This window comes from Carcharodon carcharias, chromosome 18, assembly GCF_017639515.1.
Source record: "Carcharodon carcharias isolate sCarCar2 chromosome 18, sCarCar2.pri, whole genome shotgun sequence".
Lineage (NCBI taxonomy): Eukaryota > Metazoa > Chordata > Chondrichthyes > Lamniformes > Lamnidae > Carcharodon > Carcharodon carcharias.
In genome coordinates this window covers 39,443,922-39,471,887 of record NC_054484.1, presented here as the reverse complement: position 1 = coordinate 39,471,887, position 27,966 = coordinate 39,443,922, and the positions used below count along the sequence as shown (strand labels likewise).

Genomic DNA, 27,966 nt, shown 5'->3' with positions numbered 1-27,966 from the left:
GGAGTGGACCAGGGTGTCCTGGAGGGAACAATCCCTATGGAATGCCGCCGGGGGGGTGAAGGGAAGATGTGTTTGGTGGTGGCATCATGCTGGAGTTGGCGGAAATGGCGGAGGATGATCCTTTGAATGCGGAGGCTGGTGGGGTGATAAGTGAGGACAAGGGGGACCCTGTCATGTTTCTGGGAGGGAGGAGAAGGCGTGAGGGCCGATGCGCGGGAGATGGGCCGGACACGGTTGAGGGCCCTGTTAACGACCGTGGGTGGAAAACCTTGGTTAAGGAAGAAGGAGGACATGTCAGAGGAACTGTTTTTGAAGGTAGCATCATCAGACCAGATGAGACGGAGGCGAAGGAACTGAGAGAATGGGATGGAGTCTTTACAGGAAGCGAGGTGTGAGGAGCTGTAGTCGAGGTAGCTGTGGGAGTCGGTAGGTTTGTAATGGATATTGGTGGACAGTCTATCACCAGAGATTGAGACAGAGAGGTCAAGGAAGGGAAGGGAAGGGAAGTGTCAGAGATGGGCCATGTGCAAATGATGGAGGGGTGGAGATTGGAAGCAAAATTAATAAATTTTTCCAATTCCCGATGAAAGCGTGAAGCAGCACCAAAGTAATCATCGATGTACTGGAGAAAGAGTTGTGGAAGGGAGCTGGAGTAGGACTGGTACAAGGAATGTTCCACATATCCCATAAAGAGACAGGCATAGCTGGGGCCTATGCGGGTACCCATAGCCACACCTTTTATTTAGAGGAAGTGAGAGGAGTTGAAGGAGAAATTGTTCAGTGTGAGAACAAGTTCAGCCATATGGAGGAGAGTAGTGGTGGGTGGGGATTGTTCGGGCCTCTGTTTGAAGAAGAAGCTAAGGGCCCTCAGACCATCCTGGTGGGGGATGGAAGTGTAGAGGTATGGGACATCCATGGTAAAGAGGAAGCGGTTGGGGCCAGGGAACTGGAAATTGTTGATGTGACGTAAGGTGTAAGAGGAATCACGGATGTAGGTGGGAAGGGATTGGACAAGGGGAGAGAGAAGGGAGTCAAGATAACGAGAAATGAGTTCCATGGGGCAGGAGCAGGCTGACACGATCGGTCTACTGGGACGGTTCTGTTTGTGGATTTTGGGTAGGAGGTAGAAGCGGGCCGTCTGAGGTTGGGCGACTATCAAGTTGGAAGCTGTGGAAGGAGGATCGCCAGAGGAGATGAGGTCAGTGACAGTCCTGGAAACAATAGCTTGATGTTCAGTGGTGGGGTAATGGTCCAGGGAGAGGTAGGAGGAAGTGTCTGCAAGTTGATGCTCAGCCTCCGCAAGGTAGAGGTCAGTGCGCCAGACAACAACAGCACCACCCTTGTCAGCAGGTTTGATGACAATGTTGGGGTTGGACCTGAGAGAGCGGAGTGCAGTAAGTTCAGAGAGAGACAGATTAGAATGGGTGAGAGGAGCAGAGAAAATGTCACGCCGACAGTTCTCAATGAAAAGATCAAGAGAAGGTAAGAATCCAGAGGGAGGAGTCCAGGTGGAGGGAGAATATTGGAGGTGGGTAAAATGATCTGTTGAAGTGAGCATGGAGATGTAGATGGCGGAAGAAGAGTTCAGCATCATGCCGTGCCCAAAATTCATTGAGATGAGGGCGTAAGGGTATGAAACTAAGTCCTTTGCTGAGCACTGAACTTTCAGCGTCGTAGAGGGGAAGGTCAGAGGGTATAGTGAATATATGGCCGGGGCTGGGTTTGGAAGATGGGGTAGGGACGGAGGGACAGGCAGGGGTGGCGGGTCCTAGATGGGTGTTGGTGTCGATGAGTTGCTCGGTACGATGCTGAACTCTTCTTCCGCCGTCTTCGTCTCTGTGCTCACTTCTTTGGGCAGGAGTCCTCTCCTCGTTCAATGGATCCTTTTACCCACCTCCAATATTCTCCCTCCACCTGGACTCCTCCCTCTGGATTCTTACCTTCTCTTGATCTTTTCATTGAGAACTGTCGGTGTGACATTAGTCATCTCAATTTCTCTGCTCCTCTCACCCATTCTAATCAGTCTCTCTCTGAACTTACTGCACTCTGTTCTCTCAGGTCCAACCCCAACATTGACATCAAACCCGCTGACAAGGGTGGTGCTATTGTTGTCTGGCGCACTGACTTCTACCTCACGGAGGCTGAGCGTCAACTCACAGACACTTCCTCCTACCTCTCCCTGGACCATGACCCCACCACTGAACATCAAGCCATGGTTTCCAGGACTGTCACTGACCTCATCTCCTCTGGCGATCTTCCTCCCACAGCTTCCAACCTGATAGTCGCCCAACCTCAGACAGCCCACTTCTACCTCCTACCCAAAATCCACAAACAGAACTGTCCCGGTAGACCGATTTGTGTCAGCCTGCTCCTGCCCCACGGAACTCATTTCTCATTATCTTGACACCCGTCTCTCTCTCTCCTTGTCCAGTCCCTTCCCACCTACATCGTGATTCCTCTGACATCTTACGTCACATAAACAATTTCCAGTTCCCTGGCCTCAACCGCTTCATCTTCACCATGGACGTCCAATCCCTCTACACCTCCATCCCCCACCAGGATGGTCTGAGGGCCCTTAGCTTCTTCCTCGAACAGAGGCCCGAACAATCCCCATCCACTACTACTCTCCTCCATATGGCTGAACTTGTTCTCACACTGAACAATTTCTTCTTTAACTCCTCTCACTTCCTCCAAATAAAAGGTGTGGCTATGGGTACCCGCATGGGCCCCAGCTATGCCTGTCTCTTTATGGGGTATGTGGAACATTCCTTGTGCCAGTCCTACTCCGGCCCCCTTCCACAACTCTTTCTCCGGTGCATCGATGATTACTTCGGTGCTGCTTCACGCTCTCGTCAGGACTTGGAAAATTGTATTAATTTTGCTTCCAATCTCCACCCCTCCATCATTTTCACATGGTCTATCTCTGACACTTCCCTTCCTTAACCTCTCTGTCTCAATTTCTGGTGATAGACTGTCCACCAATATCCATTACAAGCCTACCGACTCCCACAGCTACCTCGACTACAGCTCCTCACACCCTGCTTCCTGTAAAGACTCCATCCCATTCTCTCAGTTCCTTCGCCTCCGCCTCATCTGTTCTGATGATGCTACCTTCAAAAACAGTTCCTCTGACATGTCTTCCTTCTTCCTTAACAGAGGTTTTCCACCCACGGTCGTTGACAGGGCCCTCAACCGTGTCCGGCCCATCTCCCGCGCATTGGCCCTCATGCCTTCTCCTCCCTCCCAGAAACATGACAGGGTCCCCCTTGTCATCATATCACCCCACCAGCCTCCGCATTCAAAGGATCATCTTCCGCCATTTCCGCCAGCATGATGCCACCACCAAACACATCTTCCCTTCACCCCCCCGGCGGCATTCCATAGGGATTGTTCCTCCGGGTCACCCTGGTCCACTCCTCCATCACCCCCTACTCCTCAACCCCCTCCTATGGCACCCCCCCATGCCCATGCAAAAGATGCAACACCTGCCCCTTCACATCCTCTCTCCTCACCGTCCAAGAGCCCAAACACTCCTTTCAAGTGAAGCAGCATTTCACTTGCATTTCCCCCAACTTAGTCTACTGCATTCGTTGCTCCCAATGCAGTCTCCTCTCCATTGGAGAGACCAAACATAAACTGGACGACAGCTTTGCAGAACACTTGCGGTCTGTCCGCAAGAATGACCCAAACCTCCCTGTCGCTTGCCATTTTAACACTCCACCCTGCTCTCTTGCCCACATGTCTGTCCTTGGCTTGCTGCATTGTTCCAGTGAAGCCCAACGCAAACTGGAGGAACAGCACCTCATCTTCCGACTAGGCACTTTACAGCCTTCCGGACTGAATATTGAATTCAACAACTTCAGATCTTGAACTCCCTCCTCCATCCCCACCCCCTTTCTGTTTCTTCCCCCTTCCTCTTTTTTTTCCAATAATTTATATAGATTTTTCTTTTCCCACCTATTTCCATTATTTTTAAATCTTTTGTGCCCTGCTAGTCTTTCCACCCCACCCCCACTAGAGCTGTACCTTGAGTGCCCTACCATCCATTCTTAGTTAGCACATTCGTTTAGATAATATCACCACCTTCAACACCTGTGTTCTTTTGTCTGTGACATCTTTTGATTATCTGCTCCTATCCCTGCTTGCTTGTCTCTACAACCACAAACCCCCCTTCTCTCTCTCTCTCTCTCTCTCTCTCTCTCTCTCTCTCTTCCGCCCCCCACCCCAACCTTAAACCAGCTTATATTTCACCCCAAACACAAAAACAGAATTACCTGGAAAAAATCAACAGGTCTGGCAGCATCGGCAGAGAAGAAAAGAGTTGACGTTTCGAGTCCTCGTGACCCTTTCACAGAACTGAAGGATCATGAGGATTCGAAACGGCAACTCTTTTCTTCTCTGCCGATGCTGCCAGACCTGCTGAGTTTTTCCAGGTAATTCTGTTTTTGTTTTGGATTTCCAGCATCCGCAGTTTTTTTGATTTTATCATCTTGTTAACTGCCTTTCTATGGTATTTAAAGATTAAACAGGCATCGCACTCAGCATAACAATTGTTCCTTTGTCAAAGTAGTGTAAAGCAGAGCGTAGGGTTTTATTTTCAGATTTTTATTACCATTCCAACCTGTATAACAGGTGTTATTTAGCAAATAAATAAATATCATTATAAGCAATCAAAAGACCTCTGAAAACATGTTTCAGATAAATATAATTAAGGGCTTGCTAACACAATCCCGTGGCTGCGTTTTCTTGCTCTTGAAAGTAATTCCATAAAATTTGAGCACCGGAGACTTGTGGTTATTTATTTTTTAAGGTCTGTGTTGCTTGCACAGTTTTCAATTTTAATAAGTTACTTAATCATTTCTTTTTCAACAGAGCTTGCAGCTTCTACAGAAAATGACTTACAATACCAGAGTTTTTAACTGTAGTGCAAATATTGATGTGCTGATTGCCTTTCTGGTGAAACATATGTAAGTTTGTGACAATTTGCTTGTTATTAGTAACCTGAATAGAATAACTTCTGTATATTATGCAGCCATTGTTTTGAAGTTCTTACTCTCTGCCTTAATGTCTAAATTATTGCAGATCATTTCCAATTGCTTCCAAATTACTGGTCCTTTGATACTAACCACCTGGTTTCTCAGTCTCTCTCTCTCTCTCTCTCTCTCTCTCCCCTCAACCAGCAAATTTTTATCTGTCCAATTTCCCTCTTAACCCAATAACCTCCCTATCACATTGTTTTCAACCTTTACATTAAAATGACATCTTCCTACTTGCAATAAGGTTCTTAAAATTAAGCTTTCAAATAAAAAGGTCTGGTCATATCACTGCAGATTAACTAACAAATTAGAGCTGGTAGTCAGTTGGCTATGCAACATCTTGTCTGCTTAAGTGTAAATATTTCAAAGCCAATTATTGTCATCCTTTCTTAAATCCTCCATCAATCCTACCTCTGACTGAGCCTTTCTCTCTAAATCGTTAGATATGTTGTCACATGACCATGTGCTCACGTCTTTCACAAATTCTGTTTTGAGTTCCTCAAATCTCATTTCCAATCTACCTAAAGCACAAAGACTAGTCTGGTCAAAGTTTTGAAAACATTGTGTGTCACAATTGTTCCATCTCATCCCCCTCAACCTTTCACACATTTGAGCACTGTTCTCAACTACCTTTCCCCCAGTGTTATCTTGTTGCTCTGTTTAAATCTGTGCCAATATACTAAGTTTCTCATCGCACATTTACTGCTGCTTCAGTACGTTCCACAGCCCCATTACTTGGTCGTCCTCTATTCATCATTTACAGTTTGGTCATTAGCAACTTCAGTGACATCAGCACAGGGTAAGCTTCTATGTGCATGCCAGTGAAATCCAAAACTGCCTATATTACTACCAAGCAGACCTTTGTTATACTTTTGACTGTTCCTCAGGACCTGGATGAGTCAGAATTTCCTTTTGTCTAATGTGAGCAAAAACAAACCCACTAGCTTCATGCTTTCACTAGCACCCCCATGTCTCTGGCACAAACTGTGATGCTCTGTCAAGTTAAATTCATTGTTATTTTCTTGCTTAACATTCAGTCTATCACTAAGATTGCATTTTCATCTCCAGAACATTGTCTGTTAACACCTCTGTCTCTTCCCCAATGCTGCTGAAATGTTACCCAAGTCTTCACCTTTGCATTTGACACCAGCAATGCTTTCCACACCAACCTCCCTGATTCAACATTTCACAACATTCAGCTAATTCAGAACTCTGCTTTGGCATCTTTACTATAACGTGTGTCCTGTCCATAATACAGGAAAGATAATGTATATATCTGCATCAAACTGGCTACTCTAACATTATTATTTTTATTTTAAAAATAGACAAGGCTTTACCCTGACTAGCCATGACTCATACCAAAAGAATTTCTAACCTTCAGAAACCAGCAGGGACCTTGTTATCTTTAAAGAGGTTCTAATGTCCTTTGTGACAACCAACAATCAAATTTCAACAATGCACCAACATCCCTTTGCATTTCTAAGACAGTTGTGGCCAATGGAGACTGTAAATCTGCAAAGGACAAAAGGAATCCTGATTCTTCTATTAAACACTTCAAGGTTCCAGACCTGGGAAAATACAACTTTTGTCCAGCACCCAGGAGAAGTGAGAGTTGTGTCACATGATTTCCCCCCCCCCCCAAAAAAAAAAGCTGTTCGAACCTGAAATATTGTTGTGTGGAACTGAACCCAGGCAGTCTACCATTTTATCATCTAACAGGTAGCAGCAGAAAGAGCTCTGTCCAGGTCTGGTCCTCATCTACACTGTGTACTATTGGAACATATGTGCCTGGGCCTTCAAGACTAATTCATCTCTGAGTACCTTCTTCTATTGTGGAAGTCCTCATTTCTGGAAAGTCTGATCATCCTGCAACAGCTTCAGCCCACTAACCTGTGAAGGGATATGCCACTGGACTTTTGATTCTGGGCTCACGTGAAACCATAACTCTTATTTTTATCGTGGTCTTACCTTGTACCCCTTTCTTTCTCTTATCCCTTTTTAATTGTATTGAGTGCAAAAGGGCCGAATATTGCAAAACCCCTTTCCTACATTTTGTGTGTGTGTAAAATAAACCAACCCTCTTATTTTATCTTATCTTGAGTTTGCTGCGGGTTATTAATAGAGGATTGGATCACTCTAAATAAAATGGTTGGGGAAAACACATTACCACTTATAAAGGGGGGAAATAAGGAATCAAAAACACCTTTCTGTTTATGGACAGGTAGAGAAATCAGGGCCGTTTAAATTAACCTCCCTCCGGTCCGTAACATGCTACACACCTTTCTCTCCTGTTCAAGTTTTTGGTGTTTAAGATGTGTAACGTTATGCGTTTCATCTCTATTTCTTAAAGAAATGGGACACATATAGTTAGAGATTGTGTATCTTCAGCGGAAGCTTTTAAGGGCAATGATTCTAAACTAAAAATAGCTACAAGCAAGTATAAGTAGTGAACAGCATTATCTAACATCAAGGAAATTAGATCTTGTTTACTTTTCAATTTTTGTATTGAAAAATCTCTACTGTAGAAGTATATTACTTATATAAACATGAAAAGGAAGGAAGTCATACTGCCTGTATTTTGCAGTGTAGTTAATAAAGTTTTAAAAGTAAACCTGTTGTCATGTGGTTTTGGCCACCAGATAATCGAGCTCAGACAACAGGTTTACTTTTAAAACTTTATTAACTGCACTGCAAAATACAGGCAAGATATAATTACCCAGTCTAGAGGACAGATGCGTGCTATCTTCTCATGTCTGTTATGCTACCTAAGTACGCTGTGCATCACAGACAGTTGACTGTTTTTAGACCTCTTACTTAACTTCTGCTTATTCAAGGAAATGCTTGTAACACACATCTGTGTGTTACTTCCCAATTCCAATGTCTTTTTAAGATTGGGACATTACCTAATGCGTGGTGGATTAATTTTCCAACCATCCTGTTTGCAAATATTAATTTTCTACCATGACATATTATTCTGTGTATTTGTTACAACACGTGTGTAAAATAATCCAATAGCATATCTAATTTCAATATCCTCACAAGTGATTTATACTATCATATCAAGATGCAGTCAACTGGTTAGAAATGACTCGTGAGATAGCTTTAATTGAATTTATCAACTTATTTTTAATCCAATTCTGTTTATCCAAAGAAATTAGAATTCTACTTTTTAATATTTACACTTAAGCAGACCAGATGTTATGTAATCAAATGACTACCAGCTCAATCTGTTAGTTATTTTGAAGTGATATAACCAGGCCTGTTATTTGAAGCTTAATTTTAAGCACCTTATTGCAGGTAGAAAAATTTCATTTTAATATCATATTGAAATAATTCCAGATGAGCTAATTAATGTGAATTCTGTTCTAATTTAGTCAAGCCCCAGAAGATGAGCTAACTATGCCGTGCCTAGGGCTGATGGCAAACCTGTGTCGTCACAACCTTTCTGTTCAAGCTCACATAAGATCTTTGGTAAGAATTTATTTATTAATGTAATATTTTTTCTGTTTGGATTATACTAAACTGAAATTATGACTGCAGTAAACCTAATTGTAGAGTCTATTCCTATTAATTCCAAGATCTGGCCTGCTGACAAAATGTCCAGTTGAATTGAGCAATTTAAATGAAACAGTAGAAGGAACACTTTTTTTTAACCAACTATTGAAACACATTATTCAAAACCCGAGCACTATACAAACTGTGCATTGCAAGGTTCAATCATTTCATAAAACCTTAATTGTCATTTTCTTCCTGCAAAATTGTCCATCCTATTTAACACAGAAAATGGTTCAGTCAGACCAAGTAGCTTAATTGCATCAGTCAGAGGTCAGGGCCTCCAACATTATTAGAACCATGACTACAATTCAAAAAATAGTTTCAGAATTACCTGGAAAAACTCAGCAGGTCTGGCAGCATTGGCGGAGAAGAAAAGAGTTGATGTTTCGAGTCCTCATGACCCTTCGACAGAACTTGAGTTCGAGTCCAAGAAAGAGTTGAAATATAAGCTGGTTTAAGGTGTGTGTGTGGGGGCGGAGAGAGAGAGGTGGAGTGGGCGTGTGGTTGTAGGGACAAACAAGCAGTGATAGAAGCAGATCATCAAAAGATGTCAACAATAATACAAAAGAACACATAGGTGTTAAAGTTAAAGTTGGTGATATTATCTAAACAAATGTGCTAATTAAGAATGGATGGTAGGGCACTCAAGGTATAGCTCTAGTGGGGGTGGGGAGAGCATAAAAGATGTAAAAAAAAAAAATATTTTTTTTCCCTTTTTCTTTTTCTCTTTTTATAATGGAAATAGGTGGGAAAAGGAAAATCTATATAATTTATTGGAAAAAAAAGAAAAGGAAGGGGGAAACAGAAAGGGGGTGGGGATGGGGAAGGGAGCTCACGACCTAAAGTTGTTGAATTCAATATTCAGTCCGGATGGCTGTAAAGTGCCTAGTCGGAAGATGAGGTGTTGTTCCTCCAGTTTGCGTTGGGCTTCACTGGAACAATGCAGCAAGCCAAGGACAGACATGTGGGCAAGAGAGCAGGGTGGAGTGTTAAAATGGCAAGCGACAGGGAGGTTTGGGTCATTTTTGCGGACAGACCGCAGGTGTTCTGCAAAGCGGTCGCCCAGTTTACGTTTGGTCTCTCCAATGTAGAGGAGACCACATTGGGAGCAACAAATGCAGTAGACTAAGTTGGGGGAAATGCAAGTGAAATGCTGCTTCACTTGAAAGGAGTGTTTGGGTCCTTGGACGGTGAGGAGAGAGGAAGTGAAGGGGCAGGTATTGCATCTTTTGCGTGGGCATGGGGTGGTGCCATAGGAGGGGGTTGAGGAGTAGGGGGTGATGGAGGAGTGGACCAGGGTGTCCCGGAGGGAGCGATCCCTACGGAATGCCGATAGGGGGGGTGAAGGGAAGATGTGTTTGGTGGTGGCATCATGCTGGAGTTGGCGGAAATGGCGGAGGATGATCCTTTGAATGCGGAGGCTGGTGGGGTGATAAGTGAGGACAAGGGGGACCCTACCATGTTTCTGGGAGGGAGGAGAAGGCGTGAGGGCGGATGCGCAGGAGATGGGCCGGACATGGTTGAGGGCCCTGTCAACGTTTTTATCAAAAAATAGTTTATTGGCTGCAAAGCACTTTAGGACATTCTATGATTGTGAAAGGTGCTATATAAATGCAAGGCATTCTTTTTTCCACTATCAATGAATTGAAAGTGGATGTGGTAATTGCAAACCAAGAGGTGCACTGCCTCTGCATCGGCTGTATACTATTTATCATCTCGAGCTTGTTCCACCATTTAATTAGATCTTGGCTGATCTGTTCCTTAACCTTAATTACCTGTCTTTGATCCATATCCCTTGATAGCTTTACTCCCAAAAAATCTATCTGTCTTAGTCTTGAAAGTTTCAATTGACCCAGCATCCACAGCCTTTTGGCAGAGGTTCCAGATTTCTATTATCCTTTGTGTGAGGAAATGCTTCCTGATTTCAATCCTGAATGGCCTTGGGTAATTTTAAGGTTATGCACCCTTGTTTTGTGTTCCTTACCAGACAAAATAATTTTTGTGTATCTACCTTATCGAAAATGAAGTAGTTGGAAATGGTTATTAGAGAACACAGATCAATGGTGCATAATTTTAAAATTGGCATATTTGGCATAAAATATTGGGTGAGAAATTGGGCTCAATGACACTTGTTATTTTGGGTGCTGCTAGTGAGATTAGAGGTGTGAAATATTGTCTGCATATTGCATGCACACCTGTAAGATGAAGCATGCCAAATACCATTGTGGTGCATGTGCACAGTGAACTTCTGCTGACACTATCGATACAGATCAGGCAAATCACATGTGAAGCAGCATGCAATGCTGACTTGACCCCAACACTGCTATTTTGCTATTTAATGGTCCAGGTGCCGTGCTTGCTTAAACTCGCACAGCTGAGCATGTGTTAAGCGGCAGGAAGGACTGCATTGCCACTTGGCTATGAAAGTGAATATTGTGATGAACCTTTCTGTGCCTGGCTCCTTTGAGACTGTGCTGGAGAAGTTTGTAGCACCCTGCAGTATGCCATCCACTGTTGGCATAGGGGAGGTCAATAACTCTTTATTCCAAGAGAGTGCACTTCATCTTATTCCCTGTTGCCAGAGACAAGCAGTTGGAGTGAGCATGCCGATTTTCTCAGTTTGCAGGCGCCATGTGTCAACTCTGCCACGTACCAGAACAAAAAAAGGATTCCACTCCTGCAACGCCCAGCTGATGCATGACCATGGGCAGCACATCATGCAGGTCAATGCTCAGTATCCTGGCAGCAGTCATGAAGCTTTTATTTTGCGTCAGCCTTCTGTGCCAGCTGCATTTTAGCTACCAGGGAAAACTAAAGGGGTGACTACTGTGCAGTAACTATAACCCCAATCCCCTGTTCCTCAACAGTTCCACACTTTTGCATCCCCTCTATCACATCATCCTCTTGGCCATGATGCAAAATATCACCATGTTACAAACCAGATTTACAACTGAAGTAATGCCATTTTGTATACAAAACTCAACTAATTGTCATTGGCCACCCTCTTAGTGCCAGTTCTCTGTGTATCTTTGCTTCATTGAGTTCTCCTACATAGTGTCACCCTTGTGGCTCCAATATGGCTGGTGGAAAGCTGATAATTTTCAGTGCAGGAAGCTACACATAACCTTGGAGGATGACCTTGAGCAGTGCTGGGTCTAGGAGGCCTGGCTTCAGGCTGCACCACCTCAGTATGAACAATCTCAGCTGACTTGCAACAGCAAGGGCTGTTGGGAAGTGACGAGAGGGCAGCAGGTGTATGCTCCACAGAGCCACTGTCACTCCCTTAGGTTGGCAGCTCAGCAATCCTAGCAATTTGCTGGAAGGCAGTGCTGAATTTCTGTTACATATTGCAAGCCCCTTTGAACACCTTTATCTGTAGCCATGATGGCAGCAGTCTAAGTTTGTGTAGTAGCAAGCTGATTTTGCATGACCTTAGTATGAGCTTCTACTTCAGCATTCCGGCATCTGGCAGAAACTGCTTGTGCAGCAGTGGATGCCAAGACATCAACTATCAGAAGCTACTATGGTTGGGTCCACAGATGTGTTGAGAGAGTTGGCCATCACTTCCATGCTGGAAAGGATGAGCTCCAAGCTGCATGCAAAATCTTCAGTCAAGTTGGTGACAGACTCCTCTGTATTCCTTGACATTGAATGCAGGCTTTCAGAACACAAAAGTATTTTGTTGTGAATACCTATTGGCTGCCTGCTATAGCCTTCCCTATTGAAGTGTTCATCAGAGTCCTCTGCAGCAGAACTCATGTCTGATCTCTCCCGGTGATAAGCTGACACCAACACTATCCTTGCACACTGTCCTGGCTGCAGCATATTTGTGCCCAGTGTTTCACTGTGTAATGAAACTATTAATGTTTATAATATTTTGGAAAACATTTTTCTTTTAAAATAGAGGTTTAGTCTGCGGGTGTGTCTTAGTTGGATTAAAGCCAGCTAGTCTGGGTGCTTTGATGTTACTGGTTTTGATATGGAAGAGAAGATAGCATGCATTTGCATTTTTTTGAATAGAGCATTCAAGAAATGGGGTGAAAACTTGACACCCTTTCTAGCAGCTACCAAGCAATATGTTTATATACTAATGAAATTGGTACAATGAATGGGGTTTCATTGTTGAAAAGTAAAGTTCAAAGAGACTGGTGAGATAATGAGAATTTGAATTCAATCTGTGGTGGTAGGTATAACTTCAGTAGTTTTTGGATGTGCAGAGCAGAGGCAATGTAAGACCAAAAGGCAGCTGCAAGCCTCCAACTAGCTCCACAGTGAAAGGAACCTCATTTTGAATTCGTAGGGTGAAAATTCTTTGCCTGGTGTTTGGTTAAGTCTATGGGTTGCTGTTGCCTTAATGGAGATTAGTTTGGGAATTTTGTTAAACGTTATGATAGTAATTTGTAGCCATGTATATACATATTTTTAACCTGTGTAAATTAATAAAATGTTTCAATTAGTTCAATATAAAACCTCAAGAACTAATGGTCTGAGTCCTGAATTTAGAGTCACATCTCAAACATAACACTTAAAATTATAGTTTATGACAGTTGTTTAAAGTTTCCATCTGAGAATTTTAAGTAACTCCACTTTGCCATTGGCCATAACACTGCAGATCCTGCCTCTATTCTATCCTTTTATGTGCACATGTCAGTATCTGAGCTGATGGCTACAAATGTGAAATAAAATGACAGGATGCCTTCCTCATGACTCTTTCTTGGTCTTCCTCAGCTGTCTGACCAAGTTGCACTTATTGGGTATCTGAAAAGACAAAGGCACATGGATAGGGTCGTGCTGAGCGAAGAGGAGGAAAGTCATGGGTTCATCCTTACACCATATACAGCTTGTATGTCAAAAAAGATTGTTGGATGAGGCGGAAGTGGAATTTGAGAAGGAGAATTAAGTATGAGGATACTATTATCTTCAATGGTTTCAGCCCTGCAGCTGGTCATGGCCTCCATTGTGGCATCCCAATAATGGCTTTCATTATCTCCTCTATGGGGGTTAGAGCATGTGGATGTGCCCCTCCACCTCCGGTTAATTCCTGCAGCCTTTGATTGTGCACCACCTTCTGCAAGGGAGAGTGACGTGTGTCAGTGAGTGCCGTGAAATATGATTGGATGATGTGACTGTTGCGGTTCAACAGCTGACAGTGCGTGCGGTGTGCAAGCTTTGAGATGTGGGTGTGAGGCTTGCAATACTACGATGTGAGGGGGTATATTAAGCATGAATCTTGATTGCTCACCAAGCAGCAAACTCTATCAGTGGGGTTGTGATGATTTGAATAATGGCTGAGGCTTGTGCATCAGTGGTAGGATATGGCACTTGATGCATTTACGGACCTTCAGCACTTGCATTAGACCTCTTGTGACACTGTATCCAATTCCTTGGGACTAGAATCCTGGCTTTGAATACCACAGATATCTGCTTCCACTGCACTTTCACCATGTTTCTGGCAGGCCTTCTGAACCCATGTGGAAGCAGCACAGTATTCCTTGTTTCCATGCCCTCCACCAAGATCTCCAATGCAGTTTCAGAAAATCTGGCTGCCTGCACTCTCCCACGTTCAGCCATTCTTCTGTCTTTCAGCTCATGCAACACTCCCAGCACCTGCTCCAGCAAAAATGCCACCTCTCCTTAAGAGATGCAGGCTAGCTTCGTGTTGATTTCGGACTCCTCTGCTGATGCATGCGTCCAGTCAACAGCGCAGTTAGCATTGGCTGCACACAGCAATCATTTAAATGAGCAGACAGCACAAAGGCTTAGTCCTGCTTGCATCATGCCAACTCCAGGTACACGCTAAATGTATATCTTGATTCCTGTGCCTGTTTTGGGGAGCTATCACTGCTAAAGCCCACTATCTTTGATGCAGGTGGTACTTGTGAGTTCCATTGTCATTGATTCCTTCATTTTTATATAGTAAGCTATGGGCAGAATAACAGCATAAAATTATTGGTGGAGGAGGAGTTGGAATTCCGAATCGAGCAGCTTTTTTCCAACTGAATCCACACCCACCCACTTTGAAATCACATTAAAGTAAACAATGACATTGATTCACTGCTTGGCTTTTTCCTCACCTAAGTAATTTTCATTAAACATTTTATTAATCATTGATATTCTAATTGATAGACATTTTTTTGAAGAAAAGGCGGCCCGTTTCATCAGCATTAAAGATGTCTTCATGTTTGTCATGAGATGGAAATCTTAAATTTTATCATACATTCAGCTGTTGACAGTTTCTACAAAAAAGTTACTTTCCATGTTTTGATCTGAGGTTGAATGAGCAGCAGATTTTGAACTGGTTGATCACAATGTAGAAACTTCAATGTATGTGCTCACCTTTTCTGACAAGACAAGTTTGTTTAACCTAGGAAGGTTAGTTGCTCTGGCCCACATGAACTAGTTCAGCAAAACCAATTTTGGCATAGAGACAAGCTGAGATGTTCATCCTTTCCTTGTGGCTGATAATTAATGGTAATCATCTCTTTATCTTCTCAACTTACAGGAAAAAAGTGGTGGGATGTTAGTTTTCTGTACTACAGCTTTTATTTACCTGGGCATTCCTCTGTGTTTGATTTCTTTTTTGTCCTAGATGGCAAGGGTTTTGTACTTCTGGCTAGCCATGTGCTTGATCTCATCCTGAAACTGTTTCCACAGAGCTGAATTGCTGCACTTAGTGAGAGAGGGCTAGAACACCATGGGGCCTGATATTTATAATAAAAGCAAAATACTGCCAATGCTGGAAATCTGAAATAACAACAGAAAATGCTTAAAAAGCTCAGCAGGTTTGACAGCATCTGTGGAGAGAGGAACATTTAATGTTTGAGTCCATATGACTTCTTCAGAGCCTGATATTTATCACAATTGAAATTTATGTTTGACAGCATATTTTACTGGAGGGAGGGAATTTGAATTAAGTACATTTAAATATGAGGTTTTATTTTGCAGTTTTAATGTGAATTAATAGAATTCAAACTAAAAAATTAAAATTAAGAGTAGACTATAATAATAGATTTTAAAGTATTTGATTAGCAATTGAATAAATATTCATTTGAATTGTCTCATTTTAATGTGGTTATTTCCACAGAGCCACGTAAAAGGATTTTACCGGTCTCTTATTAAATTCTTAGCTCATAGTAGTTTGACAGTGGTGGTTTTTGCACTTTCTATACTGGCAAGCCTAACACTCAATGAAGAGGTTGGAGAGAAGGTAAGGTCTGAAATGCCTTTTATTGATCTTGTTCTTGACCCTTCATCAAAAAATATCAATGCTGCTATACATTTTGCCACTAAACATTTATGGACCAATCATTGAGTAATATTGCACTACTATATATATTTTTTTTTAAAGCTTGTTTTCATTTATTTGCTGGATGAGTTCATGGATATAGTAAACATTAAGATCAGAGATGAATTGTAGGCCTATTCAGTCCTTTTTGAACACATCAGTTGATCTCTGATTTAGTGATTTTCTGCTCTCAATCCTAGTTCATCTTTACTGCTCACAATCATACTGCTTCAGCAGAAGTACTACATCATGTATTTCAGCTAAAATAAAAGTAAAATATTGTGGATGCTGGAAATGTGAAATAAAAACACGATGCTGGAAAAACTCAGTTCTGGCAGCATCTGTGGAGAGAGAAATATTTTGAGTCTGTTTAACTTCTTCAGAGTTGAAGAGCGGTGGAAATGTGATGTTTTACACTGTTGAAGAGAGGTTGGAGCAGGTGGAGTAAAATAAGTCAGGGATAGGTGGGAGCTCAGGATATATTTGACAGATGTCATGGACTCAAGACAAAGGGAGTGATGATGATAGTGTTAAAGACCAAGGCAGGTGCTAATAATGGCATGAAGGTCAGATAGCAGAATGTGTTAATAACAGAACAAGGGCCAGCAGTCTCTGAAAGCAAAACATTAGAACAAGTTACAGACTGGCCCAGTGGAGGGAGGTGGTTGGGGAAAAAGGTAATCAAAATGAAGGTCAGAGCTCATGGTCTGAAGTTGTTGAACTCAATGTTAAATCCAGAAGGCTGTAAAGTGCCTAATCAAAAGATGAGGCGCTGTTCCTCCAGTTTGCGTGGGACTTTACTGGAACATTGTAGCAGGCCATGGACAGAAATGTGGGCATGAGAGCAAGATGGTAAATTGAAATGGCAAGTAACAGGGTCATACTTGCGGACTGAACAGAGGTGTTCCACAAAGCGGTCACCCAGTCTGCGTTTACTCTCCCCAGTGTAGAGGAGACTGCATTGTCAGCAGCAAATGAAATAGACTAATTTGAAAGAAGTGCAAGTGAATCGCTGCTTCAAGCATGACCCTGACCTTCCTGTCGCTTGCCATTTCAATTCACAATCTTGCTATCATGCCCACATTTCTGTCCATGGCCTGCTACAATGTTCCAGTGAAGTTCAACGCAAACTGCAGGAACAGTACAACCCCTTCTGATTAGGCACTTAACATTGAGTTCAACAATTTCAGGTCATGAACCATGCCCTTCATTTTGATTATTTTTCCCCCAACCCCCTCCCCCACAAGGCCGGTCTAACTTGTTCTTCTGTTTTGCTTTCACAGAGCGCTGACCCTTGTTCTGCTATTAACACATTCTGCTATCGGACCTTTATGCCATTATTAGCACCTTGGCCTTTAACTCCCTTTGTCTTGTGTTCATATCATCTTTGTCAAATTCCTCCTGAGCTCCCACCTATCCTGACCTTTTATTTTGATACGTCTGCTCCACCCCTCTCTTCAACTGTATAAAACCCACCACATTTCTATCTCTCCACACCTCTAAAGAAGAATCATACAGACTAGAAACGTTAACTGTTTCTTTCTCCTCAGATGCTGCTACAGCTGAGTTTTTCCACCATTTTCTATTTTTTATTTCATGTATTTCAGCTGTTCTGTTGATTAATTAGGATCAGTTTCATAGAGGAAGCATAAAGAATTTTTGGTGTGCCTTTATAAACTTGAAAGTATAATTGCATGAATGAACTGAGGAAAACGTAAATATTTTATATAGTGCTATTGAGGTAGTAAAATGTCCCCTGACACTTCATAGGAACATATTCAAAAAAAAAATTGACAGAGACATGAGGACAGATTTTTAAAGAGCATGGCTTAAAGGAGAAAAGACAGAATTTTAGGGAGGTAAGGCGGGGCCACCATGGGTTGGGGTGGGGAATGGGGGGAAGGGGTGGCACAAGAGGCCAGAGTTGTAGGAGCACAGAGATCCTGGAGTGTTGTAAGGTTGGAGAGCATTAGAGATGAGGAGGCAAGACCATGGAGGAATTTTAATGCAATGAGAATTTTAAAATCCTGTTGATGGGCTGAGAGCTAATGCAGGTCGATGTAGACGTAGGCAAGGGCAGATATGGAAGAAGGCAGTGATGGAGAAGATATGTCGAAAACTCAGTTCAGGGTCAGATAGGACACAGAAGCTGCAAATAGTCTGGTTCAGCCTGAGACAGTGGCCAAGAAGAAGGCTAGAACCGGTGGCTAGGAAACAGATTGCATGATGGGGATTGATGAAGAAGATAATGGTTTTGGTCTTCCTAGTGTTTAATGTGAATTAAGTTTGAGTCCATAATGGACTGGGTATTGAACAAGCAATCTACCTGATATCAAAGCATTGGAGAGTTGATGGTGAGGTAGAGCTGTGTTGTATCATGTGGTGAGCAGCTTTAGCAGAAGAGAACAAGATCCAATTGTACTAGATGTGGTCCAGCGAGATTTTTGTGATGAATAGCTAACCCAGTTGTGTGTTCATAAATATTCAAATCCATATTCAGGGACTCGCCATGGTGAGAGAAATGAACGGATTTACTGGGGAGAAGGATATTAAAGGTGGAGATTAGGTTATGATTGAGCAGATTGATGTGACAGAAGTATCACAGAAGGGCAAAAGACTAGACAGTTATAAGTTTGTGAATTTCGTTATGTGACTTGGGCAGGAGAGTTGTTTTATAGGTGGATACAGAAGGAAGTGCTATTCGAATGGGGATGAGAGTGATAAGGATACAAAGAAGTTATCCAAGGTTTGACTGACTGAGATAATGGGAATAGAGAAGTCAAATGAGATGGTTGGATCAAAAAAAGTGGGTGTGAATATGGGTAGGAGAGGTTAGGGAAATTGGGTAGACTGGTGGATCCTGTAAACTGGTTAAAGCTGCCTAAACTTAAACAGTATGCCTGGGTTCCTAAATCTTGCCTTTATTAATCTGCCATTAAGCTATCTGCACTTGGGTGAATGAAAAATGTTTTTGGGGAGTGTGCATGCATTATTTGTGTTGAATGTATGGAGTAACAAAATTATACCTGTACAAATTTCTTAGTAGCTGTTTGGAGAAGCCAAAAGGTGTTGGTGGGGTTATTTTTTTGTGCATCATGAACACCTAGCTGACGGGGTGTAGTAGGTGGGGTTTAAAGACATTGCAGTAGGGAGTTACCTGCCAAAATATGGAACTTTCTCAAATACCTTTAGGGAGGCTTTGCATGTAAGAAGCAATTTGACATTCAAATTATTTTAGGTTTGTTGCTGATCAAATGAACAACATACCAGGATATCCATCCTCTCATTCTGATTTCTGTCTCTCGTTGTTTCTTATTTTTAATTGCAGCTGTTTCATGCCAAGAATATCCACCAGACCTTTCAACTTATATTTAATATTCTGGTGAATGGAGATGGAACAATAACCAGAAAATATGCCGTAGATCTTTTGGTGGATCTCCTTAAGAATCCCAAGATTGCAGATTTCCTCCAAAGGTAGTGTTCTTTGCTGGCATTGTATGAAAATTGCATCTGTGAATATCTGATCAGGGAGCAATTAATGCCACATAACTGCAATGCTGTAGCTCTACATTTTTTTTCTAATCATTAACTGTGGATCTAATTTTTCAGTCCAAAATTAAAAGCTTTAGTAGCTAGTTATTTTGATCTGCTTTACTCCCATAATGCCTTCAGATCTACAAGTTTGAAACAGGAAGGAAAATTTAGGGACAATACTGTTTGTTCAAAATGCCAGCCCAATCTTTTTGTGCAAAATACAATTGTAAAAATGTCATTGTTTTGGATTCCTAAAGATCAGATATTTCAGATCTCTTCCATCCTCAGGAACTCGAAATAACATCACTGACTTGCTACTGAAGAGGAGCTGCCTGACTATTGGCTGTGTGTACAGCACTAACAACCCAGCTGGTAGTCTTTTCAAATTTTCTGTGCTTTGTACAATTATCAACTCAAACTCCTGAAATATCTTTCTTTAGCTCAAAATCAGGAGGTTTAAGGTTGGAATCTTACTCCAGACTAGGATGATATGCCATACAATACTGAGGGAGCACTGCTTTGTTAACTGGAATGTTTTGTCACTTGGGCATTAAAGAGAGGCCATGTCTACTTGTTCAGGTGGATATAAAATATTATGGTACTATCCAAGGAAGAGAAGGGGCTCTCCTCGTGTCCTGACAAGCATTCATTCTTCCACCAAAACGGATTAGCTTGTCAGTTATTTCATTCTGTCATTTTTACAAACTTATTCCTAAGATTGACTGCCGTAGTTGCCTACATAATGTACATATCCAAAGTTCATTTCTTGGCCAGGATGACCTGGGCATGTAGAAAGCATTATATATTGCAAGTTTGTTCTTTGTATTTGGCTGTAATTATGCAAATTAGTCAGCAAGCTAAATTGTTAAGCAGAAATTGAGCCAACCATATTTAATTTGAAACTGTCAAAATATTAAGATAAAATTATTATGTAACCTAAGCCATCTTTGTTCAATGGCGCACACTCAACTCTTGAGTCAGAAGGTTTTGGGTTCAGGCTACAATTGAAACTAAGCATATAATCTAGGCTGACATTTCAGAGCAGTACTAAGGAAGTGCTACACTGACAGAGGTGCTGATTTTTAAATGAAAAGTTGAACCGAGACTGTGTAAGTAGAGATAAGAGATCCCAATGAAGAAAATTTAAGGCTGTTCTTCCTTGTGACCTGGCCAATGTTTATCCCTTAACCAACATTGCAAAGTCAAATTATAGGTCATTATCTCAATGCTGTTTGGAGGACCTTGTTCATTACAAATTGTCTGTCATGTTTCCTGTATTACAATAATGTCTACACCCCAAAAGTACATCAGTGAATGTAAAGCACTTTCCGATGTCCTGAAGTTGTGATCGGTGCTATAACAACGAAAGTTCTTTATGATCTTGGCTTTCTGTTAGGAAATCTGAATTTATATCCACACATCTACAGTTTGAATTTGGATTTGCCCTAACTGTTCTGTAGTGACTATAGTAATTTGAATCCGCTTTTTTGCAAAATTGTCAAGAATTTTGGTCTCTTGTGTGCAAGTTCTTTGAGGATAGCACCAACTCCAAATAACTGCTGATGATTTGCTTCTTGTAATTATCTATTAACTAACAGTTTAGCTGAAGGGAAGACAACTTTCCTTTTATTCAAGAGCCTTCTCAAATTTACAATGAAATAAGTAGTTGATTGTCTTGTCTCCATGCTTATAATTGCTGCTTTCTTATTGTTTCAGTTTGTTAAATCTCAAAAGTGCAAATCCCTAGTGATGTTTAATTTAAAATAATGAAAAAAAAATCAGTTCTGAAGATTTAATGTAGCCTCTTTTTCTGAAACATAGGCCTGTTTCTAGCAGCAATGTAAGAATATAGTGGATGTTGAAAAACATGGCTTGATAGTCAAGGTCCTTTCTCTCACCTTAGGTATGAACACTTCAAGTCATGCCTGGGTCAAGTACTAGGTCTTTTGAGCGGTAAGGACTCTGATTCAGCAACCAAGGTATGAGCTATTTAATTCTCAGGTGTATCACAAATATAAGAATAAATGTTTAATTTTTATTTAATTTAGAAATGGTTTTGAAGTTTGGGATTGCAGTGTCCTCTAGAATGTTATCTTTGAAAGTGATTTTGCGCATACTATTCTTGTTTTACTTTGTCATCTGCATAACTTAACTAAACAACTTGCTTAAACATTGAAGAAATTTTCTATCCCTATTCAAAGGATTGAGTGTATGTGATACTTTTTCTCTTTCATTTCCTCCCTACATTTTGTGTTGTGGTGTTCAAGGTATTCCAACCCTGTTCAATTTCTCTGACACATACCCAGCCTGCAGTTTGCAGCCTATTCAGAATATTTCAGGCTGTGTCCTTATCTGCACTTTCATTGCCTTTATTCTTTCAGAACATTACTGGATCTCTGTGCTCCTGTAAATTGGCTTGAAAGGTACTGATTATCTCTTTCAGGTCTCCAAAACCCTTCCTACCCTACCTCAGCAATCTCTAATTCCTCTGAAATCAGGTTATTCCTTATTCTTGACTTCCTCTGCACCACCATTGGTTGCTACTCATTCAACCTACCTTCTAGCACTGTCTTCCTAGTTCAGCCTACCTCACTGCCTCTTTCACCTTCAAAAAAAACTATTCCAAGGCATTTTCCTTCTGCCTCCCTCCCATTACACACATCGCACACCCTCATTGTCCACTGTATTCCCTCAATTTAAAATGCTTTGAGACATCTTCCTGCACATGGGAAGTGGTATAGAATGGTTCTGTTGGTGTTTTGTTCACTGTACCATTGTATTGATCATTATAGTCTATTCAGAACTCTATTTAAATCCCTCCTTTTTTACCATTTATTTCCTTCCTTTCAAACTCTTTTATCCCTTAACTTTTCTCTTTGCCTTATTTTCCCTCTGCCCTATGAAGTGTTTGAGATGATTTTTCTGTTTGTGAGGAGCTAGAGATCTATAAGGTGGCATGCATCTGGGAGTTACTTGGGATATTCCAGATCTATCAGTGTCAGGTTATTGGCATCCATATGCTGGTGATGTTGATGAAAAGCCAACAGGACAGCCAGGTCTTTGCCAATATTTAATTAAAGCTTTAAAGTTTGCTTAGCGCTGCATGAACTTAGCTTTGCAGTTATTTAATGACAACAATAAAAAAGCTGTCATTCTACAATATTTGGATAAGTGACTTTGGAACATTTAAGAATGATAGGTTTGCAGCTATGCTGCATCCTATTTGTGTTGGAAGGAAAACTATATCACTTTACCTATTGTACAAACATACACCATTTGTGAATGTGAATTTATTATCTCAAAAGTTTTTCACCTGGAGTTTATTTTCATAGTTACCCTCAGTTCTGCAATGTAAAACGCCAGTTTATTCCCCTTGGCACCTAATAAAATTTATAACCAGAACAGCAATGGATCTTATATCAGCTGAAAATGAACAAATCTGAACACTAATGGCTTTCGGTGGCATGTTTGCTGAATTTTCTTGCTGTCTTTGGGAATATTCCAAGCTTTCATTTAATGTCCAAATTAGTAGTACTATTGCCTTGTTTAATTGAGACTGATAAAGGTGAGGCTGGATAAATAATACTGCAAGTGTGTCCCTTAAGAGGGCATCCCTAATTTCAGTTGACCTGGTTAGGTTATTTGTAGAGTTAATCTTGTGCAGTATTTCATTATATCTATTAATCATGTAATGAATGACCTGAGACCCTCATAGGTTGTGTAAGATTGGTAATCACCACATTCTTCCAGAAAAACCTGGGCATAAACAAAACTATTGAAGAGAGACAAATAGCAAGAGCAACTGTTTTGCAGGTCATAATCATCTTGCCAACTGTGAATGACTGTCATTGCCAGGCCCAAGGACAGATCCATGGAAGGCCTTCTGACTTGTCTGCCCCATTCTGTACAAACTGGCCAAAGATCAGGAGTATGGGGCTGAAGTGAAGCCAGATATTGAGGAGCAGCTCACTTAGATAGTAAAACAAAGGCTTCAACCTTTCGCATCCCACATACTTGAAAAACCAACAGAAATGATATGTGACCTGGGTGTCCTTGAAAAGGTTCAATGTAACGTTTGACACCAGTGCTCCATGCAGCACTGACCCCAAATTTCCAATAGTGGGGGAAAGGATCCTCCAAGAGAGAGAGCCTTGTGTTGGGGGAGGGTCTAGGCCACTGTCAAACTGCAAGATAGAACACCAGGCCAGGCTAAAGACAAGAGCAAGGAATTGTTGACTGAGCAGAAATAGCCCATACAAGAAATCCCTCCATGCAGAGCGCAATGACACAGAAGGAATCTTTGACTGCTGAAGTTGAGTCGGAGATGTCTGAGGGGGCTTTCAGGACCCCATGCTCATGAAAAATTTTGCCCAAATGGAGATGTGATCAATTGGGGTTGCTCCATCCTTGTGCCACCTCAATACACTGGTAGAGTCAGGGCTGAATTTGAAGATCAATGTATCTGTTGGGCAAAAAACATCGCCAGATCTCAGTGAGGGAAGATCAACCAAATACAGAATTTGAAGTTGGAAAGTTGCAACCTGGATATACTCGTGGGAGAGATTCAGGCACTATGTGCAAGTGGACGATTCGTAATGGCAGCAGAGATGCAGTGCTTCATTTGTTTCAGAGGAAGTCGGTGAACTTGCTCTGGATCTGATAACAAACTTGTTGGACCAAAGTGGCCAAGCGATACCATAATTGTGCTGCTATGATTTTTGAATTTGCTTTGCTGAATTCTGGCTCTAAATCAGTATCTTGTCAGTTCCTGAAAGTTGGTACATGGGTGTGCTATTATTTTTATTCATTTTTCTCACTTTAAAAAAAAATGTGCTTAATATTGGGGTAGCAACAGGACTAGGCCATTCAGCCCCTTCTGTTGGATCATGGATAACCTGTAGCTCACTCCTTTTACTCCTGTTTGCTCCATATCTCTTACTCCTATTTGCTCCATATCTCTAGTACTGGGTGGAACTTCCCTGTCCTGTGGAGGCAAGCTTGAAGACTTTTGGAGGCGAATCAGCAAAGGCTTCCTTCCTGGACAGCACCCCCACCCCGGAAAAGGTTGATGTCTGGCAGTACTTGGAGCTAGCTAGGGGGCCTGTGAGACTCTTTCAGCTCGCCTCAGCTGGAGGTGTGGAGATGGGGGGGCCCACAGTTGTTGCTGCTGGCTATCCTGTAGAGGAGCTTGCCCTCCACAGGAATTGCCTTACAGCTGTGGTGACATTTAAAAATATAAATGCCTGTTCAGAGGGCGCCTCAAGTTGGAGCTTTCTTCACAGTCCCTGTCCTGCTTTGACAGTGCCCACCTCTGCTGGTGGGACTGCCGTGGAGGTCTGCAGCATCAGGAACCCACCACCATCCTTATATTAATGGCAGATGAGGAGGTGGCCAATGAGGAGCCCAGCTCTGAGAAGACTCTGCCAACAGGCATGTTGCTGACAAGTACATGGATGAGACCTGGAGTTGAACCCACCCTGTGGTTATTCTTAAGGGCTTGGGATTCCTTCCATCCATCCATATCCAACAAACACCTACCAATTTCAGTCTTGAAATTTTTAAATGATCTAGCATCTTCAGTGTTTTGGGGAGCAGGTTCCAGATTTCCTCCATCCTTTGCTGAAAAAGTGCTTTATGATTTCACACTTGACCCAGCTCTGATTAAAATTATGCATTCTTGTTCAGGATTCTTCCAGAAGAAATAGTTTCTTTACATCCACCCTACAGAATACCTTAATCATTTAAAACACTTTAATTAAATCACCCCTCAGCCTTCGAAACTGAAGGAACTACAAGCCAAGTTTATGCAAACTAGCCTTATAACTTAACATGTCGAGCCCTGCTGTCCTTCTGGTGAATCTGCACAGTACCCCTTTCAATACCAATATACCTTTCCTGAGGTTCAGTGTCCAAAGTTGTTCTCCAGATGAGGCCTGATATCTCAAGGATTTCTCTCCTTATATTTTCTGTATTCGAAACTATCACCAAATGGAGTGAAGCAAAGCAATTCCATTTACTTGATTGGTATTATTGGATCCAATTTTGATATTTCAGTAAGGTGCAATCCCAAGAAACAGCACAAAACAGACAATATAGTACAGACAACATGGACTTTTCTCTATTATAGGTAACCAATTTTAAAACAAGTAGCTCAGCTGTAATATAGTGCAACCAGAAACCATTTGGTCTTCAGTGAAGTGTAGCTAATGAGTGCACTGATAGATACAGAAAAATAGAGGCTAAAGTTAAATTGGCACTGCACTGATTCAATATCTTATTGAACATTGTATAAAAATTTATGATTCAATGCAACTTTTCTCCCTTAGATCCTTGAACTACTTCTTGCTTTCTGTTCAGTGAGCAGTCTCAGGAGAATATTATGTCATACAATGTTTGGAACCTCCTCTGAGCAACGGCGTACAGCAGCTAGCCTCAAATCACATGTTAAACATTCGGAACCAATTGTCACTCTTATCCATTGGTCAAGTCAACCACTAGAGAACTCCGACAGGTGTTCATTACTGGCTTTGGTTCTTCTGAAGGAGTTGTTTGAGGTACACAGTCTTTGAATATGCCTAAATGAATGTTTGAAGGGGAAGAAAGATCTATTTAAATATGTTTATAATACCTAATGACAAGTAAAGTATAATGCTTTTATCTGTGGTGGCCAGTTAAGGAGACATTTCTTATTCCTAAACAAAGATATATTCCATTAACAAAGACTCCACAAGAAGAATGACTATCCGTGACTAACTAAGAAAGTTAAGAATGGTATCTGTTTGCAAGAAAAAGCATCCATTTTCGCGAAGTTGAGAGGTACACCGGAAGATTTGGAAAATTTTTAGAAACCAAACAAAGAATGACTAAAAGCAAAGGGAGAAAATAGGTTGAAGGTAAATTAGCAAGAAATATAAAAACAGACAGTAAGAGCTTCTGTTAAGTATATAAAAAGGAAGAGTAGCTAAAGTATATGTTGGTTCCTTTTGAGGACAAGGAAACAAGAAAATGGCGGAGGCTTGGAACAAATATTTTGTGTTCCCATTCACTAGAAGACACTAAAAACATCCCAAGATATTTAAAACAGGGGGCAAAAGGGAGGGAGGAAGGAAGTTAAAGTAATCATTATCACTTGAGGAAAAAGCACTGAAAATGGGCTGACAAGTCCCATGCATCTATGGCCTACCCTAGGGATTTAAAAAGAAGTCGCTGCAGCGATAGTGGAAGCATTGATTATAATCTTCCAAAATTCCCTAGATTCTGTAAAGATCCCAGCAGATTCAAAAACCCATTTATTCAAGAAAGGAGGGGAGACAGAAAGCAGGAAACTACAGGCCAGTTAGCCTAACATCTTGTCATTGGGAAAATGCTGGAATCTATTATTAAAGAAATAGTAGCAGGATGCTTAAAAAATCATAAATTAGTTAAGCAGCAATAATATGGTTTCACGAAAGAAAAATTATTTGACAAATTTATTGGCATTCTTTGAAGATGGAATAAGCAGGTTGGATAAAGGGAAACCAACCAATTTGGATTTTCAAAAGTCATTCGAATAGGTGCCACACTAAAGGTTATTGCACAGGATAGGAGGTATGTATTGTGGTAATAGCATGGTAAGCGAATTGGCTAACTAACAGAAAACAGAGTCAGGATAAATGGGTGATTTTCAGGTCAACAAACTGGTAGAGTGCCACAGGGATCCGTGCTGGATCTCAACACTCAGTACCTTCATCCAAGTTAAAAAGAATGTATTGTACCCAAGGTTGCTGATGGTACAAAGTGGGGAGGCAGTGGCATATTGGTATTGTCACTGGACTGGTAACTCAGAGACCCAGGGTAATGTTCTGGGCATCTGGTTCGAATCCTACTATGACAGATGGCGGAATTTGAATTCAATAAAAACCTGGAATTAAAAGTTTGACGATGACCACAAAATCATTGTAAAAACCCATCTGGCTCACTAATGTCCTTTAAGGAAGGAAATCTGCTGTCCTTACCTGGTCTGGCTGACATGTTGACTCTTAAAATGCCCTCTGAGGGCAATTAGGGATAGGCGATGCCCACATCTCATGAACAATTTTTTAAAAGAAGTTGGGTGGTAAAGCAAGTTGTGAGAAGGACCAAGTCTGCAAAGGGATATAGACAGGTTAAGCGAGTGGGCAAAAAAATTGGCAGATGGAGTGAAATGTGGAAAAATGAGGTTATCCACTTTTGTAGGAAGAATAACAAAGCACGTGTTATTGCTTCAGTACAGAGGGATTTGCACATCCCATGAATCACAAAAAGCATGCTGCTACAGGAAGTAATTAAGAAGGCAAATTGAGAACTGCTCACAGTTTTGATCTCCTTATTTAAGGAGAGATATGTTTGCATTGGAGGCAGTTCATAGAAGGTTGACTAGGTTGATTCCTGGGGTGAAGGTGGTGTTTGTCATATGAAGAAAGCTTGAGCAAGTTGGGCCTATGCTCATTGGAATTTAGAAGAATGAGGTGATCTTATTAAAATATATGATTCTGAGGGGGCTTGTCAGGGTAGATGCTTAGAACTGGGGGGATAGTT

At 41.6% G+C, this 27,966-nt stretch overlaps 1 protein-coding gene across 5 annotated transcripts in view; it reads left to right on the top strand.

Annotated features, from left to right (window-relative positions):
* Positions 1-27,966, top strand: part of cip2a (cellular inhibitor of PP2A) — a 70,262-nt gene that overhangs the window by 13,579 nt on the left and 28,717 nt on the right. For all 5 annotated transcript variants that reach the window (XM_041211983.1, XM_041211984.1, XM_041211981.1 and 2 more), the window contains exons 5-10: positions 4,873-4,967; positions 8,411-8,507; positions 15,676-15,798; positions 19,205-19,350; positions 21,314-21,389; positions 25,737-25,964. In XM_041211983.1, coding sequence (XP_041067917.1) covers positions 4,873-4,967; positions 8,411-8,507; positions 15,676-15,798; positions 19,205-19,350; positions 21,314-21,389; positions 25,737-25,964 — 765 coding nt within the window. The remainder of the gene's footprint in view (positions 1-4,872; positions 4,968-8,410; positions 8,508-15,675; positions 15,799-19,204; positions 19,351-21,313; positions 21,390-25,736; positions 25,965-27,966) is intronic.